The sequence below is a fragment of the Cylas formicarius genome, unplaced genomic scaffold (assembly GCF_029955315.1).
Source record: "Cylas formicarius isolate icCylForm1 unplaced genomic scaffold, icCylForm1.1 PGA_scaffold_6__28_contigs__length_40554024, whole genome shotgun sequence".
NCBI lineage: Eukaryota > Metazoa > Arthropoda > Insecta > Coleoptera > Brentidae > Cylas > Cylas formicarius.
In genome coordinates this window covers 36,819,820-36,837,480 of record NW_026844347.1, presented here as the reverse complement: position 1 = coordinate 36,837,480, position 17,661 = coordinate 36,819,820, and the positions used below count along the sequence as shown (strand labels likewise).

General features: G+C 37.0%; 2 protein-coding genes across 6 annotated transcripts in view; one reads left to right on the top strand and one right to left on the bottom strand.

The window, feature by feature from the left end:
- The first annotated feature begins 85 nt into the window (after positions 1–85).
- On the top strand, positions 86–11,208 carry LOC132704195 (transferrin 2). Of its 4 annotated transcripts, XM_060674077.1 has the most exons (15): positions 86–384; positions 474–803; positions 909–1,051; positions 1,132–1,349; positions 1,410–1,486; positions 1,556–1,733; positions 1,788–1,958; positions 2,057–2,182; positions 2,999–3,143; positions 3,196–3,360; positions 3,419–3,674; positions 4,864–5,140; positions 7,000–7,305; positions 8,325–8,563; positions 11,073–11,208. In XM_060674077.1, exons 1-14 carry the CDS (start codon positions 318–320, stop codon positions 8,551–8,553), a joined length of 2,688 nt encoding a protein of 895 aa, XP_060530060.1. In that variant the 5' UTR covers positions 86–317; the 3' UTR covers positions 8,554–8,563; positions 11,073–11,208. The 4 variants fall into 4 exon arrangements, with proteins under 4 accessions (XP_060530060.1, XP_060530062.1, XP_060530059.1 ...); XM_060674079.1 differs by lacking the exon at positions 11,073–11,208 and having other exon boundaries at positions 2,072–2,182; positions 8,325–10,948; XM_060674076.1 differs by lacking the exon at positions 11,073–11,208 and having other exon boundaries at positions 87–384; positions 8,325–10,948.
- Positions 11,195–17,661, bottom strand: part of LOC132704194 (serine/threonine-protein kinase haspin homolog) — a 20,742-nt gene continuing 14,275 nt past the window's right edge. For both annotated transcript variants that reach the window (XM_060674074.1, XM_060674075.1), the window contains 4 exons: positions 16,367–16,543; positions 14,575–14,934; positions 14,027–14,233; positions 11,195–11,422 (listed from right to left, as the gene is read on the bottom strand). In XM_060674074.1, coding sequence (XP_060530057.1) covers positions 11,227–11,422; positions 14,027–14,233; positions 14,575–14,934; positions 16,367–16,543 — 940 coding nt within the window. In that variant the 3' untranslated portion in view covers positions 11,195–11,226. The remainder of the gene's footprint in view (positions 11,423–14,026; positions 14,234–14,574; positions 14,935–16,366; positions 16,544–17,661) is intronic.

Here is a 17,661-nt window from a genome sequence, read left to right as displayed (position 1 = left end):
CTATACATGAGAGCAGCGCAGCTGCCCCTTCACAATTTTTTCTATGCTACCATTTTTATATGACACCAACGATAAACGTAAATATTTTGTAGAAATGGTCCCCTATTTTTGACGAAGTTTGAATAATATATTTTGTCCGTTTTGGTAGAAGGAATACAATTTTATTTTAGCAAATTCAAATCCCTTTTTCTTGTTCTGTGATCTTCTAACTGGCGAACTAACTAATTCTCTTTGTTATGGTTAGTTGAGGTTGGGTTTGTGGGGTGTGTAATGTTTATTTGGTAGTTTATTTTTTTGAGATTTTATCTCGATCAAAAATGATATTTATATTTAGAACATACTCCTATCAGATAACGTTATTATGTTTGACATCATTATCATTAGGTATGTTTACGGTTTTCTTTGTATCTTATTATTTTGCTGACTAATAAGGTGGGATTTTTTAAAAATTAACACGTTATAATTGTTAAAAGATTTTGTTCTGTCAGGTTTGGGGCAAAATGTTTGGAAAACAAATCAAGTGGAAAAATCTAAACCTTCCAAAGAGCAAAACATTATCTGGTGTACAATAAGTGTAAATGAAACAAATAAATGCACAAGCCTCTCCAAAGCTGTGGAACGAGATCAGATTAAGCTCGGCCGCGATACTGTTAAAATAAGTTGCCTTCAGGCCACCAATAAAGATGAATGCATGGCTCTACTTGATGAAGAAAAAGCCACCATGACAACATTAGATGCAGGACAAGTTTTTGTTGGTGGACGATACCATAGTTTAGTTCCCATAGCTCAAGAGATTATGGAAGGTGAGAGACAGTCATTTGTTTTTATAAAAGTGTTTTGAGATTGAAAGAATTCAAGAAATTTACCATTGATTATTGAATTTATTTGATTGTTTTCATTTATTTTAGGTGGCTTTAACTATTATTATGCAGTGGCCGTGGTAAAGCTAAACAGTTTGCCTGATGTTTTCTCGTTGGGTGATCTTAAAAATAAGAGGGCCTGCTTTGCTGGAGTGGAGACCTTTGCCGGCTGGATGCTTCCTATAAGCACTGTGAGTTTTTCAGTAAACTAGATTACCCTTTTTAATTATAATTGCTAGTTTACTTTCTTTTCATGTCCTCTGGCCATCAGCTAATGAAAGAAGGGTTTATGAAAATCATCGACTGCAACAATCATGTTAAAAGTGCGACAAATTTTTTTGGTTCTTCCTGCGCGGTGAACTGCCTCTCTGATAAATACAACCCTATCGGGGATAACTCTGACAAACTATGTCAGTTGTGTATAGGTCCCATACCAGGCAGGAGGTGTACAGATGCGGACCCGTACGCTGGGTATAATGGAGCCTTTAGGTTTGTTGATTTTCTATGTTTTGGGTGAAATTGACTAGTGCTTATGTTTATTCCTTCTAGATGTTTGCTAGAGGCAGGAGAAATAGCGTTTGTCAAGCACAACACAGTTCCTGAACTGTTGGCCAAGTCGGAATACTGTAAGTTTTTTAAAGATTTTTGTTGCTCCTTTGACCATGAACTTATTTGATCATCTTTGCGCATTTAAGCTACTGTGCCACCAGACACATTTGAACTATTTTGTAAAGACGGTTCGCGGAGACCCATATCGGATTATCTAAGTTGCCATTGGGGCAGGGTGCCTTCAGACGCGATTATGGTGTCTTCGGCCGTTTCGTTTGAGCAGAGGGAGTTGTACCAGAGATTTTTAAAAAAACTTGCAGATACGTAAGGGCGTTGTGTCTCCACCATATCGACGCGCAAAAACTATATCAATTTTAGATTCGCTCAAAATGGTACGAAACCGGCGTTTGATGGTCAGCCAGAGTTTGGAAACCGTATCCGGCCAGGTCAGAATTTCGATGAGTATGGTAACAGGGGCAATCAGGGGGAATATGACCAGTACGGCAACAGGGTGCATCGGTTTAAAAGGCAGGATTATGGTCGCGACAGGTAAGAAATACAAAAAACATTCCTACTTTTCCTAATTTTATGCCACAGCTATCACATTTCTGCAGTGTTTTTTCTTGAGCTTCATAAAATTCCTTTAGGTTTGGGGGCAACAGGTTTGGGGACGATAGGTATGGCAATGCCAACCCGTATGACCAGGACAACTACCGCCAGGAAAATCAGGATAGGGTGGGGCAGAACAGTCAGTTTGACCAACAATCTAATAGGTAACAACATCTTAGTGAGGTAGCTGCTTAAACTTATATAACAAACAAAAATCAGGGCTCACCATTAAAAAATATACAATAGAATATCGGTAAAGAGGTGACCATGCTCTGCAAGTACTGATGCGCTAGTGATTAAACCCTCACCTCTGTAAGAAAGGCCCTTCCTTCTATTGAGTTGCTCTGGTATGATCTCTGTTTTCTTTTTTATTATATACAATTCCTAACTTCCCGAGACACATTTCCTAGTCAAACTTCTTCAGTACATTGGCCCCGCCTAACTCTTGTAGTTGTTTCCTGGTAAAACTTTTTCAGTATAGGTGCCTCCTGCCTCGCAGCTTATTCCTGCTTCCTTAGGGTTCCTGTACAAAATCCTTCAGTACAGTTGCTCTTCCTCTCACTTAAGTCCTTGTGTAATTATTTCCTATTCTCTTACGTTTGGCGCAAAAACTTCTTCAGTACATGACCCCCGTCTAAGACTTTTAGTTATTTCCTACTCCCTTATGTTTCCTGGTAAAACTTTTTCAGTGTAGGTGCCTCCTGCCTCGCAACTTATTCCTGCTTCCTTAGGGTTCCTGCACAAAATCCTTCAGTACAGTTGCTCTTTCTCCCACTTCAGTCCTTGTGTAATCATTTCCTATTCTCTTACGTTTGGCGCAAATACTTCTTCAGTACAGTTGCCCCACAACTCACTTCACTCCTCATCACGTAGTCATTTCTTACTCTCTTGTAGTTGTTTCCTACTTGCTTAGGTTTCCTGCATAAACTCCTCTTACAGTGCTGGGATGAATTTATTTTTTTACAACACATTTTCATTAGATTCGGGCAAAACATCCCATATGACCAGAACCAATACGGCCAAGATTTCAACAGGGAGGATCAAAATAACGTATACTACTACGAGTACTTTGATTTGTTCGAGTCTGTTCCTAGATATGGCGACCATGGGAACTTGATGTTCCAGGTGAGTAGCAGCCGCAGTGATACCGATACGAATGTACGATTTATGGTTTCAGGATAGCGCCAGAGGTATTGCAGCGATCCCCGAGACCATGCAGACGTATACAGCGTTTCTAGGAGAGTCCCACGACGTGATAATGGGAGTGAGAGAGTGCCCTGTCAATAGGATGACACTCTGCGTGACGTCGGACGAAGAGAAGAACAAGTGTGTCAAAATGAGGGTGGGGAACATGGAGCTCGATAACAGGCCGTTAAAAACCTGCCTTGTAAATGTTACAGACAGCCCTGAAAGCTCAACTACTCAAACCGGAGATGGATTGTTACAAGGGCCACTCCCAGATCAACTGTATGCAAGCGATCAGGGCGGGAACCGCGGACGTGGCCGTGTTGGACGCCAGCGACGTCTACACCGCCGGTCTGAACTTCGACCTGGTGCCTTTCATCAGCGAAGTTTACAATTTGGAGGATCCCGACTATTACGTGGTCGCTGTTGCCAAAGAGTCGGATCCCGATACCGAGCTAACGTATTTGAGGAGTAAGTTTCGAAATCTCCACAGATAACGGACGCGGAAACGGTAGGCGCTGTTGCCGTTCCGACTTATTTACAGTGTTGCCTTTTTCGGGCGCTTTTTATGACAGCCGGCAACTTTTGCTACGCTGTCGCTGTTGTTTTGCCCTTTCCGGTGTGCTTTTTTCGTTTTATTTTTTTTTAATGACTACTTAGACGTGTTTTTCTTGCCTATTATGGCGGCGATCTCTCTATATTTGTGCAAGCGGTATTGTAGTATCCAGGAAAATACAATTTATTTATGTAAACATGTTTAGCAGGTCTGCGCATTACAAATTTGAGTTTTCGAAGCTTGCAATATGGTAACATTTCTGTGAAATTATCAACAGTTTACATCAAATTAATTGATTATCTATCTAGTGACTCTGTTTCTACAAATTCGCCGTGTCTCACAGATCTCTCTTTTATCTAAGCAATTTAAAAAGCGGTTGCAAAAATATCAAAAATATTTAAAAAAATAAAATTGGATATACTACGTTTTTGTTTGTGTTTAATAACTTTTAGTTTGCCTATTGCCTGCAAAATTTAACATATGGTTGGTCTGAAACCTGATTCAAATCTAGTTTTTGAAGCAATGTGGTCAAAAACTGGCACCATTCCAAGAAAAAGATTTTTTTTTAACCACATTTGTACGATATCTTACAATTGTAGTGGGTCCCAAAGTAAAACAATAACTGTTTATGACAATAAAGACAACAAATAATTTATTAAAACAATAAAATGTAAGCAAGAGACTCGCAGCTTGAAAGCGAAATTCGTCTAGAAATATTGGTCCGGAAAATGCAAACTAAGGGTTTTCGTGAACTTTTGGTTTGGGAGATTATTAACAATTTTAAAATCTAAATAATTTTTTTACACACTTTTAATTTTGGAATTGCAATATTACAACACTTCAAGTTATGATTATGTAGATTTGCGTTGGATGGTAGGTTATATTTGGAAAGAAAAATGTGTGTGAGTGAATAAAACAAACAGATCCAGAGGCAGATCCATATTTCTGTGATGTTGGAAAAATGGCCAACACGCTGAGTTCAGTTAGAGTGGTATGATTGTGTGAAGTTTACGCCATATGTAAAAAGCTTTCCGGTTAACAAATAACTGGGAACGCAATCATCATTGAAATGTAAAATCGCCAATACTGTCGCGTTTTTCGTAGCGAAAAATACATGCCACGGCGGCATAAGCATGGCCGCCGGGTGGGTGTATCCCCTCGCGTTCCTCATCAGCAACGGATGGATACGACCCTACGGTTGCAACAGCGTCCGCGCCGCTGCCGAATATTTCACGAAGAGCTGCGTTCCGGGCGCCATAAGTACCGAATACAATACCGGGGTGCCCTACGACAACATGTGCGATCTCTGTCACGGAAGCAGTTATCGATATTGCCGCCGGGACGCCTCAGAGGACTACTACGGCCATACCGGAGCTTTCAGGTCAGCTTTTTTACCTTAGAGTAGTCTGATTTTCATTCTTAAAGCCCTATTGAACGCGTTTACCAAATCTATAATTCTATTTACAAATCCTTTGGATTCCTCGTGCTTCATTTACTGATGTTTCACCAATCATGTGGCTAGCATCTTCAGAACTTAACTGAAACTGATGCGCATTCTACTCTATATCTGCTTACATACGGTTTGAGGGGGCGGAGCAAAAGAGGGACATGAACATTCCGACAATTCAGAGTAGAATGCAGCTTGAGTTAAGCTCTGAAGAAGCCAACAGAATGTGAATAGTATTACAGTAGCCTGTGACAGATTATTTGAAAGATCTATAATTTTTAATTCCAGTTCCAAGAACATTGAAATTGATTTCGAATTTTTTTCGATTTTTGAAATTTATTTAAATTGAACGATATTGTTTAATGTCACTTTTTGTATTTCGTTAGGCCTGTGTTATTGTTCTTATAACATGAAATTAATGGTGCGAAAATGTTAGGTTCTAATTTTTCCAACCGTGGCTTTTCTGAGGTACTTTGGACAATCAACAAGCCCATAACGAGCTCTCCCCACTCCAGTTACTGTAATTTGTTAAATAAGTTCCCGCCTATATCGCAGTTTAGGATTGTCAGAACAAACTATTGACTGGTTTATGAATGAGTAGAGGGGTCCATCTTTCATTTACTCTAGGTTAGTTCCAATCATAGTGCCAAATTTAAAATGAATCAGTCACTCGTGTGTTTACGAGAATTGGCACAGCGCTTTCCAGGTACTTTGTCATATATTATTATTAGCTTATTATTGTGATTATAATGTATTATGAATTGTACTGTATGTTTTTATTATTTTTATTCTTGTTTTTTGGGTAAATTGCGATATAAATAAATAATATTACACATCTTATGTTCTACAATTTAGCCTTTATTGCTATTGTGCTCGATAAGTATAAAAAATTAATAAATTAAACATAAGTAAACACTGATGTAAATATGTAATACATGTTTTCTTCATTTTCCTTTTTAAAAATTTTAATAGATTAGTGGTGCCAGTCAGAAAATAGTCTTATGACTATAATATAAAATGAGATGTTCACGTGGCTAACACAGTAAAAAAAAAATACTTAGTATATGTTTTTTATAGACTCAGAGAAATATTAACAAGAAAGCAGTTATTAAGAATTTATTATAGTCTTTTCCATAGCGTGGCTTGTGTATAGGCCGGGGAGGTCCTTACAAATCATCGAATTGCCCGTTGGATTGGCTTCAGAAGCGTGTTCTTAAAATTATTGTAGTAAAAGAACAAGATGCAGATACATCACTGAGTATTAAACAACCGTTTGTAGTGAATTCTATAGTGTATCAAATATATACAAAATATATCAAAGATATACAATACCTAATGAACTGAAAAATCTCAATATCCACAAAAAAGTGATAAAAAAAAGTGAAAGAAAACAGAAGTGTTCCAATCGAATAAATAAAAAGTTTCAGTGAGTGGTTGTAAGTTATTTTAGGGCCAGTCTTTTAGTGTAAAAGATGTTTTTATCTAAAAGGAGTTTTTGGTAATAAATATTATTATTATTTTGTGAATCATAACCTAAAGTTTTCAAACAAAAGGAATAAACTTACTTTTCCATTTCTATATTCAAGGATGGAGGGTCTGATATAAACAACTAAATCAGTCGCTGCTAAAACTCGATTTCGAATAATGAAAAAAAGAAAAACACTAGACCATATGTGGGCGGACCATGTCAACAAAAGTGACGATTTTAGTCACGCCAAACGAAGCGCCCTTCGATTCAGATTGATGATCTTTGATTGGCTCGGCACCGTTAGACGTAACGTCATGCTTTTCAGGTGCCTGGTCGAGGGTGGCGGTGACGTGGCGTTTGTCAAACACACGACCGTGTTCGAGAACACGGGCGGCAAAAAGAGGGAGTGGTGGGCGAGGGACAACCTGCTCGAAGACTTTGAACTGTTGTGTCCGGACGGCACGAGGGCCGAGATAAACGAATACAGGAAGTGCAACTTGGGGCGGGTAAAGGCGAACGCTGTAGTGACGAGGGGCGGCTACGGGTACAACGAGACGCAGATAAACGCTTACGTAAACTTGTTTCTCTACGCTCAGACGTTCTACGGACGGAAAACTACGGACGAATTCAGGTGAGTCTGGCGCAAAAACGGTTTCGACTAGTCTTTTCATTTATTTGAATAAAAAAAGTTGGTAAAATGAGGAAAAAGGTAGATAATGAATAATCGTAAACTTTCAAAACATTCTTTCAAAAATTTTTCTCTTTTTCATTTTTATGTTGAAATATTTCTGATGATGCAAAAATAAATGCATTTATAATATTCGGAAATAAATTTCGCATAGTCGACAAAATCTTCTCTTGCTTGGTTACCAGTTAACTAAAAAATTTATATTTTTAAGAAAAAAAAAAGGGTCGTTTGCAGTAAGCAGGTTTTGAACCTAGGCTGAATGGAGAATCTGATTTCTAGTCAAACGCCTTAAGCGACAGATTAAGACTAATTTGAATGTTGAAATATTTTTGATACACTGCGATGGAGAATCTAATTTCTAATCAGAAGCCTTAACCGACATGGCAAGACAATCTATTTAAATGTCAAAATATTTCTGATGTGAATAGTAAAATGTATTTATAACATACGGACATGACATTTTCAGAATTTTATACCCTCAATTCGCATAGTCAACGAAGTCTTCTCTTACTTGGTTAACCGTTAACTAAAAAATTTATATTTTCAAGCAAAACAATGGTCGTGTGCTGTAAGCAGGTTTTGAACCTATGCTGCGATGGATTCTGGTCTGAAAAGTAATATACCGTTATGACCTTTTATACCCTCAATTCGCATAATCGACAAAAGCCTTCTCTTACTTGATTAGCTGTTATTATATTTTTAAGAAAAACAATGGTCGTTTTTGATAGTTTGTGAAAAATGTTACTTATATCACTTGCCCCGTCACACTACAATCATAACCTGACGTTTTCGTAGCAAACTGTAATAAAAAAAAATCCCCCCTCACCCCTCCCAACCTGCTGGTCATTTTTGGTGTTGCTGAACAGTGATCTGATTCATTGTTTTTTGATCGGTTACACCAAAAAAGTGACGGTAAAGACACGCACCCGCCCTTTATTTCCGCCATTACGTTTGTTTCGTAGTTTCAGCATGTTTACGTCACCCCCGCCATACTCCGACCTGATATTCCAAGACGCGACCACGCAATTGGAGGTGATCGACCCTAGCAAACGATATTACTCGACATATTTGGGCAAGGACTTCATGCGCGCGCGGCGTATAGTGGACTGCCACGCTGGCGTCGACCCCGCCCACCCGGTTTCGCTGGCCGTTGCCGTTACGATCGCGTTGGCGCTGGCGAGAACTGTTTAAACTATTTTGTGTTCGTATTTTCATGATCCGACTTTACCAGCATTTATAGTTTGTCGTTACGGTTTACCTCGTAGTTTTAGCGATACGACTTTTACGCGTTTAATCAAAGTTACTTTGTGCGGCTTATATAGGGTTCACTCCATACGGCATCGAATATTGTGGCCAAGATAAAATTATTTTCATACTATACAGGTTGTATAGTGCGCTGATTGGCGCGATATAGCCCACATCCGCTCATGCTACGAGGTTTTCATTACATTCATTCATTTGTGTTATCTTATTACCGCACTCTAACATAGCTAGGGCCTTCTGGCAGTTTCTTATAGCCTTGGAAGCGCTACGAGGTGTGCATATTTAAGAGACAGATTGATAATAATGAGGTCTGCCTACTCATACCTGCTTGGCAGGATCACTTCATAGGGTCCGTCAACAATGTCTTTGGCATCATGTCTGGTGGCACAATGCCATAATCTGATACCGTGTCCAGCAAATGGGTACGTTCAATCACACATGGCTGCGGTTTCACCAAAGCCGCTTGAAAAAGCCCAGTAAGGTATAACCATGGACCCATATATTTTATATCTGAATTTTAATCTCAATTCTAATAGCTACTTTAAGTAGCTATAAATTGATTAATTTAAATTTAATTCCATATCTTTTAACTTACCAGGGAATGTACTTCGATCATTCGACTTCATTCTTTGCGTGTTCGCAGAATATACCAAAAAGTTCTTATTCTCTGCCACTTTATTTAACACCCACATAAAAAATGTATTTCGATTGTCAAAATTATTTCCATAAAGTTTGTGCTACCAACTTATAACAATGGATTTTTTTTTAAAGAATTCTTGAAATACTTTCATTAATCTTTGAATTTTCTGTACTGTGTACCAAAACATTTTCTTTATATATTTTTGTTTTTCTCATTCCTTAATATTTTCGTAAAAACGATGGTTTCTTTCAGCATAAACACGAACGCGCAAGAAAAAATAAATCATATCAATACGCCCTTTTTTTTTTGGGTATATCTTCACTTGAACTAGACTACTTCAACGCAATCCACAAGACAACAATTATCAAAAATAATACCCCTATTGCGAAATGAGACAAATCTTATAGCCTAACTGAATTAGAAAGAATAATAATTGACAGGTAACTGAAAAGTATGGTGTTTCATTTAAATGAATCAAGTTATAGCCACTTAAAGGTTTTAAAGATGTGATGCTTTTTATATTTGAGATATAAAACATGAGTTAAGTTTTGATAAAATTCACATCGTTAAAAAAAAACTTTAAGGTTTAGATATCATAAGTCTCATTTTGGTCGTAGAATCTAACAACCGGGGGCTCATACTTTGATACTTTTAACACTTGTGGGAGAACCTGTATAGTATAAAAGTGATTTTAAAGAGGGCGTCGTATATACGAGATATTTTGCATTTAAGTCTAACCCCTCTACCATTTGATAAGTATCGACAATCAGTTTGACATATCAATCTATTGTAAGCTCGGGTGCCTTATTAATAACTAAATCATGAGCAAAAATACTAATCTGAGGTACTGAGGACCCTGGGTACATCAGTAGAAAGACCGTGCCAAAAGTTATTCAATTGTCAAAAGTTTTTGTAAATTTCCGTAAGCTTTATCAAAAAAATATATCAGTCATAATTCGTAGATCATAAAATTATGTGCAAAAAAGATCCTTATACTTTTTTCCCGGTACATTTACTCCACTTAAACCTTAAAATCACAGTATCTTTGGACTGGTGATTTCTAGGAAAAAAGTTTAAGGACTATTTTTTTGAGATAACTTTATGTTCTACAAATAATAGCAGAGATATTTTTTTGAAGAAAGCTCTAAAAACCCGAAAATTTAAAACTTGACCTTGAATAACTTTTTTAACATACCTGCGGTCGACGGGGTTTTTGGCATTTTATTTCTACACGTGTACCCAGCGCATCCACCAATATCCAACTCTGTCGGAACTTTTGTTGATTTTGAATTTTTATCTCATTTGGCTGGATTAAACCTATTAATTCGAATACGTTATATGAAATTTGAGTAAAAAGTAGCCTTGTCTTGATTCGGTAATACGTTTTCCGGATTTTCTATTCGAATAGTTTTGCATAGTATTTTATCGTATTTCTGCACGACAAAATAATAAATAAAATCCTGAAAAGAACGTCGGAAATTCTTCCGAGCGCATTTTTTGCGTTTCAAGTTATTTTAATTTTAAATTAAGAATTTACTGGATCCGGCACTGTTGTCGGTAGTTCACGTTAATGCTCATTGTATTGTTTTTAATTGTATTTAATTTTCCGTCCAATGTATACATTCCAATGAACGTTTTTTGATTTTTATAATGTTTATATTTTAATAAATATGGTCAAATTTTTTTTATCTGTATTTTCGCATTCAAATTTACAAACGACAGACAAATTTCATTTACGAAATGGATAAATAGCGACAACCGACAAACTCGAAAAATTAACCACCTTCTTCTTCTTCTTCTGTTTTAGCGATAGAATGGGTTTTTGCAATGTGGAAGGGGTAAAAGTGGTTTCAACAGGTTCGATTGGCTGTTGGCAACACTGTACGAAGTAAGTAACACGAAAATAAAAAACTTGTAATACAAATGTAAAAAATTTTAAAAATACATATGAAATGCAAAAATTAAAACAACGACTCTATAAAATTTGTTGCGCAATCGTAATCCAATATCGTGTCGCGTATCTCTTTTAACTTGTCAATGTTATCCTTATGTACTTTCGTGTTGACGTTTTTGTACCTTAAGGCAGTGATCGATTTATCGACGATGTAATGGAGCCACAGCGTGTTGGAATACGGCTCGAACTTTTCCCAGTCATTGCTAAAAACAAAACAACACTCTCGGTTTCGATAAGGCGACTCCAAGAAAAATAATATTCTCTGTTTTATGAGTAATTTAAACTTCATATTTATAACTGGCAAATCTCAATGACATAAACTTGACCCTTAGGTTGACGTTTGATATTTGTTTACTGTCTTACGACGTCACTGAAGAGGAGCATTCAAAACAACACTTTAAAAACGAAACCAAATTAGTCGTGGTATACTATGAACAATAATATTCTTAAGGACCAAGAATTTTATGAGTGATTTACCTTAACTTCACCGTGTGATGTCCAACTATGTATAGAGTCACAAATAAATTGAGAAGATATTGAAGTCAATAATGGCAATTTTGAAAATAATTTTCAATTCGATCCAATTCAGCATGGTTGCCAGTAGTAAATCAGATTATTTTATTTGTTAAGGCACGGATAAGAAAGTAATAAACAGTGACCTACAGCGGTATTATAATTGGATTGCATTGGATACAATAAAAATATGTAAATGAACCAAAGTGAATTAAAACAAGTGCGATATTCTATCATTTTAGGAAGTTTCTGTGTGAAAAACATTTAAAAATTATGTATTTTGCACATGAATTAGTCGGCTGGGGAGGGATAAGAAACACCCACATACTGCCATTAGAAATATTGCCAAAAAAATAAAAATCACAAGTAATAAACCATATATACGAGGGCAGCGCCAAAATTTCCAGGCCTGATTATGAAAGAAACAAAGTAGAGTAACAATTTTTTATTATTTTTCAATATTATCCCCCTTAACTTCAATACACTTATTACATCTCTGTATTAACAACTTAATCCCTATAGAAAAATATTCTTTTGGTTTGTTTGCAAAATGAACTAAAACAGCCTCTTTTAACTCAGCTTCCAAACAAATAATGGTCGCTAGGGGCCATATCTGGACTATAGGGAGGATGATCTATCTGATGGAACCCACACTCTAAAATGGCAGCTTGTGCAACACCAGCAGTATGGACAGGTGCATTATCGTGCAAAAGACGCACGCTTCTGGTCAGTTTTCCTCGAAGTTTTACACGTATGCAGTCTCGCAATTTATGTAATAATGTTGCGTAATATTGATCATCGACAGTGGTATTAGTTTCTTTAAAATATATCAAAAGAATTCCTTCACAATCCCAAAAGATCGTGGCCATCACCTTTTTTGTTGACTGGCGGACTCTGAATTTTCTTTGAGGTGTTTCACCCTTACGACGCCACTCCATTGATTCATTTTTCGATAGAGGGCCATAATAGAGAACCATAGTTTCATCTCCCGTCACAATACTTTCTATCACAGGCTTCGGTTCCGACCCACACGGTTCCAAAAAAGACCGCGCACACTCGACACGGCGTTGTTTTTGAATAGCCGAAAGGTTTTTAGGAACCCATCTGGCACTAACTTTATGCATACCTAAATGATCATGCAGGATTCGATGAACACTTGTATCAGACAGCTTAGTAATATCTGAGATTTTCTTGACCTTTAAACGTCGATCACTCAATACCACCCCTTCCACAATCGCAACAATATCTTTTGTTATGACCTCCACTGGTCGACCAGTTTTTTCGGACACGTCTTGTTTAAAATGCTGTCAGTAAAAACTATTTGACGCAAGACTTCAATTTTTTTTTCGCAGGCTACTAAGATCTATATTTAAAAGAAGACAAAGTATTATCGTGATACTGGAGCTGCATCTATGTCAGGCCGGGAAATTTTGGAGCTAACCACGTATGTATCCATCAGGTCTATTATACAAAAAAGCTAACATCATGGACATACGTCAATTATATGCCAAAAATATTCCCATATTTCTCATGAAGTATCCGCGATACTTAACACCAACACAATATCTGTATGGCACTACGCAAAAGTCTATGGGACCTGTGATTCCCACAAAATCTCAAAAATCTATTGTTGCCTCATTCGATATGAGAAAGTTACTCTCAAATTTAGTTAAAAAAAGAGTAAAATAAATGTGTGAAAATAAATAAAAAGCAAAGATGTTATGGAATGTGTAAACATTGGACTAGCCACCTTCAGAAGTCAGTCAAACGGCTGAATAATAGAACAAAACATCTCTTGAATAATGATTTGGCTGAATTGCAGCTTAGATATCTTATAATGTGCTGGAGTTGCACTGGTATTGCAAAATTAACCACTAAAAAGTAAAAAATAAAAAAAAATGGCTATTTTTGAATAAAGAACTGCCCGGTATGTAGATGTGTTCAAAAGTTTGGCGAAGGTCGTATGGAAAACATGAGCCGTAACTTCAAAAAATATTTAATTCAGCTTTTACTAAAGTTGACTTGTTGGCATATTTGTAGTATATATGAGTTTTTCGCTTCCTTGGTGTGATGAATCATATGTTAGTGTTGCATTGTTGTTATTGGTAATGTGAAGGAAGGTTTAATTAAGGACCTCTAAAAATTCAATTTTTTGAGGTCGCGATAAATGATATTCAACTTGATCCTCAGTTTGACGTTTGACAGCTATTTACTGTCTGATGATGTCATTGAAGAGAGGCATTTTAAAATTTATTTAAGCGCAGACTTTTTAATGGCCTAAAAGCTAAACGTACCCGTTCCGCCTCCGCATCAGTCTGTAAACTTCGAACTGGTAATCACCTTGGGCGACGAAGAGCTCCGGGTCCTGCCCCAAATCGTTATATATCACCACGCCGTCGTGTTCGATCCTTGAGAGCGTGAAATCGATGATGGTGGCGCGGACACCTCTCGTCTGAATCTCGTTCCGCTTGTCTTTCAGCTTGTAGGACAGTTTCGTGTTCCTGTGGACACCAAGATCCGTAAACACAACCATCGCTTCGAATAACAGGTAAGGAGTGCGGGAGGTGAAGCCAGAGGTAACAGATCGAGTAGTGAAAGCTTGGTCATTGGTTTGACGATAGAATAATATGGTATCCCTAACCTCGTAGAGAAGGATATCATTTTCAGCTCATACCTCTACGGGTCACCCACTAATCTACATCTTGTGCTATTTTCTTTCTAAACTTTCACACACTTTTTAATAGGAATATAGAATATAGAAAATAGGAAATAGGAAACCTGTCAAAGGCTTCCTATTTTTGTTCTAAACGATTTTATAGTGGATCTTTTTTATGGAACTTGCCTGCTGACGCCCTCTAGCAGCACATTGCCCCAGTGCAAGTCGCGATGTTCGAATTTTAACCGTTGCTCGGCGACGGCCAAAGCGCACGCCACCTGTCGGACCATCGACAGCGCCTGCGCCGCGTTGTTGAACTGGAACGCTTCAAGGTCTGCGCCTGCGTTCGCCAAATCGAGAACGATGTACAGCTGACTTTCGTCGAACATTTCGGGCCGATCGTTCTCCGAACCTTTCTCCACGTCGAACTCGTCCCACAAGGCGAGCAAACGTTCCGGGTACTTGCCGTACACGCAGCATATCCGTTTCACTTCGGCAAACGCCGAACTCTGATTGACCACGCCCTGACGTAGCCCCGACAACTCGCTTTAACAGAGTTCAGGGTTTAATAACCCCAATATTTCATTTATTTCTCTTCTATATTAAGCTGTAACAATTGTAACGGGCACATATATTTTATTCACTGAAAATGGGTATATATTTCGTTTCTTCATGCGAAAAAGAAACAAAATGTAAATTTGTAATGACAGGGTCAATTAAATATCATCAAAACAAATCGTCATGTCTCGAAGAGACGCGATTTCAACAAACTATAAAGATTCAAACAGATTTTGAAGTCAAATTCAAGTCAATATGTTTTATTGCCGATTAAACTAAATCCCAATATGGCAAACCGACGTCAAACATAAGTGTTAATATTTTTGCTCTGATAATATAATGCAATAATATTACTTTTTCCAATAAAAATGTAGTGAAATGTTGCCTAAATAAGCTAACGATATGTTACTCATCAAGGCCGATTTGAATATCTAGTTCTGTATACTCTTTGAGTCAATGCCGCATTTTCATTAAGACTATACCCCAACCATATCGACAGCTTGCTCATCTGTAAAAGGCGTTTTATTGGTTTAAATGCCGTAATTATGTGTGCCAAAACTACAAATTACACTATATCTATAGTAAATAATATGCTTTTAATACAAATTTTGTTGACAAGTTGATTTTAGGCATGTGTTTTCCTCCTGAGTCTTACATATTATAATTGAATCGAATTTTATTTTTTTTTAACTAAAAATACTTTTGTTATTTCAAAATTATAAACGAAAAAAATAAATAAATAAAATTAAAACTTGATGGAGTTCAGTCGTTTAGAATTTACAGATGGTTTATTTAAATAACATTGAATCGTCAAACAGTATTAAACCAAATATTATTCGTATAAATCTTAGCTTGTAAAAACATATATTTTTGGTAGATTGACCAGAAGGATCATGGTGAAAAATTACTTTTAAAAATTACTCGTATAAAGCTCAGCTTTTAAAAACATATTTTTTAACAGATTGGCTAGAAGAACCGTGGTGAAAAAGTACTTTTAACATTTAAGATGGTCGTTACGCCCTCTGGCGACCATCTTGGGGATCGAAAAATATTTTTCACGTTCTTCTGATAAAATTTTTTTACTGCAAATTTCTACTACTTATAGTTTTCGAGATACAGCACAATGTCGAAAGCTTTGGAAGTCTGTATAGATCGTAACCACATTCTAAGTCAGTGTACGTTAATAAGTTCAACTCAGTATTCTATCCGATGGATGAAATCCAAACTGCTAATAGTTTCCGACGAAAAATGATTCAATCAACATAACACTTATAGTGTACCCATGTACTCATGAATAAAATTGTACCACTCGAGCCTGATATTTATTTGTTACATTACAAGAAGTCTACAACATCCTGTATAAAATAGCACGGTAAGAATGATCAAGCCAATTTACCAATATAGATAACGTAATACTTACGATGAGATTACGATTTCCGATAGAATCTCGTCGAATTTCTTCTGTCGGTCGCCATTGATCTCCGTGGCTCCCTCTATCGGTATCACTTTCATTACCGTCGACGATCCGTCCGGGTTTCGGTACAAGAACACTTCGCCGTATGCGCCCTCGCCTATTTTTCTACAATCGCGCAGCAAGCTGCAATTTCAAAAATGGATCCAAAATTAAACAAAAAAAAATGAACTGACTCAAAATAAATTTTAAACAGTTATTTTAAATGCCCATCCGATAGGATAGGAGGACGCATGACCTATACAGGATGTTATGTAACAAGTGTCCGATATTTGACAGGCTGATTGCCTCGGAGATACAGGGTATCAAAGTAGTGTTGGGGCTGGAGCCAGACATTTAATAGAATAATGTACACATTAACTTTAAAAGATATATAAGGTGAGTATTACAAGCAAATGTGCAACTATCAACACTTTGGCATAAAAGACCCATTCACTTTGAAAAGAAAACCTAGAACATTGGAATGCTCTCAAATACATTTCAAATTAAAAAGCATTGACCGACAGGAGCCTCTTAAGGTGTTCTTTAAATTGCTTCGTTGATGTCCTGGTCCCACCAACAAGTTAATATAAGAACCAAGAAATCATGTGATTCAATTGATTCAATTTATGTCTAAGGTCAAGCCAGCAGGATGATAAGCCTAGTAAACTAAGCCCCAACTGTCTTCTTCAAGTTTACTGACAAGTGATCTGAAAAAATCTGAGTGCATTTCATTTACTGTGACCTTTATTTTCCTATCAGATCCATTCATTGAGAGGCTTTCTTATTCCTGGTATTCTGGCTTCTTTGCCGTTATGTCCAAGGAGTGAAATGCGCGAGACAAATCGAAAAACATTCCAATCACAGTCTCTCAGATATCGAGCTAGCTGCTAGAGGGCGTTTTGCGACATTACTACAAATAATCAATATTACTTTTATTGTAATGCAATACAACCTTTCGGAATATTTTCGGGAGAATATATATTAAGTCTTATTTTTAACTGCATATTGAATGTTAAAACTAATGCTAATGCTAGGAAAAAAACATTTTGATAATTTTGTCATATTTAGCACAAAAATTAAGGCAATTTTATATAAAGTTGTTTATTTGTTGCCATATAAGTTCAGTTAGTGGAAGGTGGCTGTGACAGCGACAAAACAAGTGCTAGAATGCTGCTTGCGTATTATGTTTACCACAGAGGAAAAGATATGTTAGAAAGTTACATATCATGCAATAAAAACCGGACCCTGGCCCTTAGAGATTA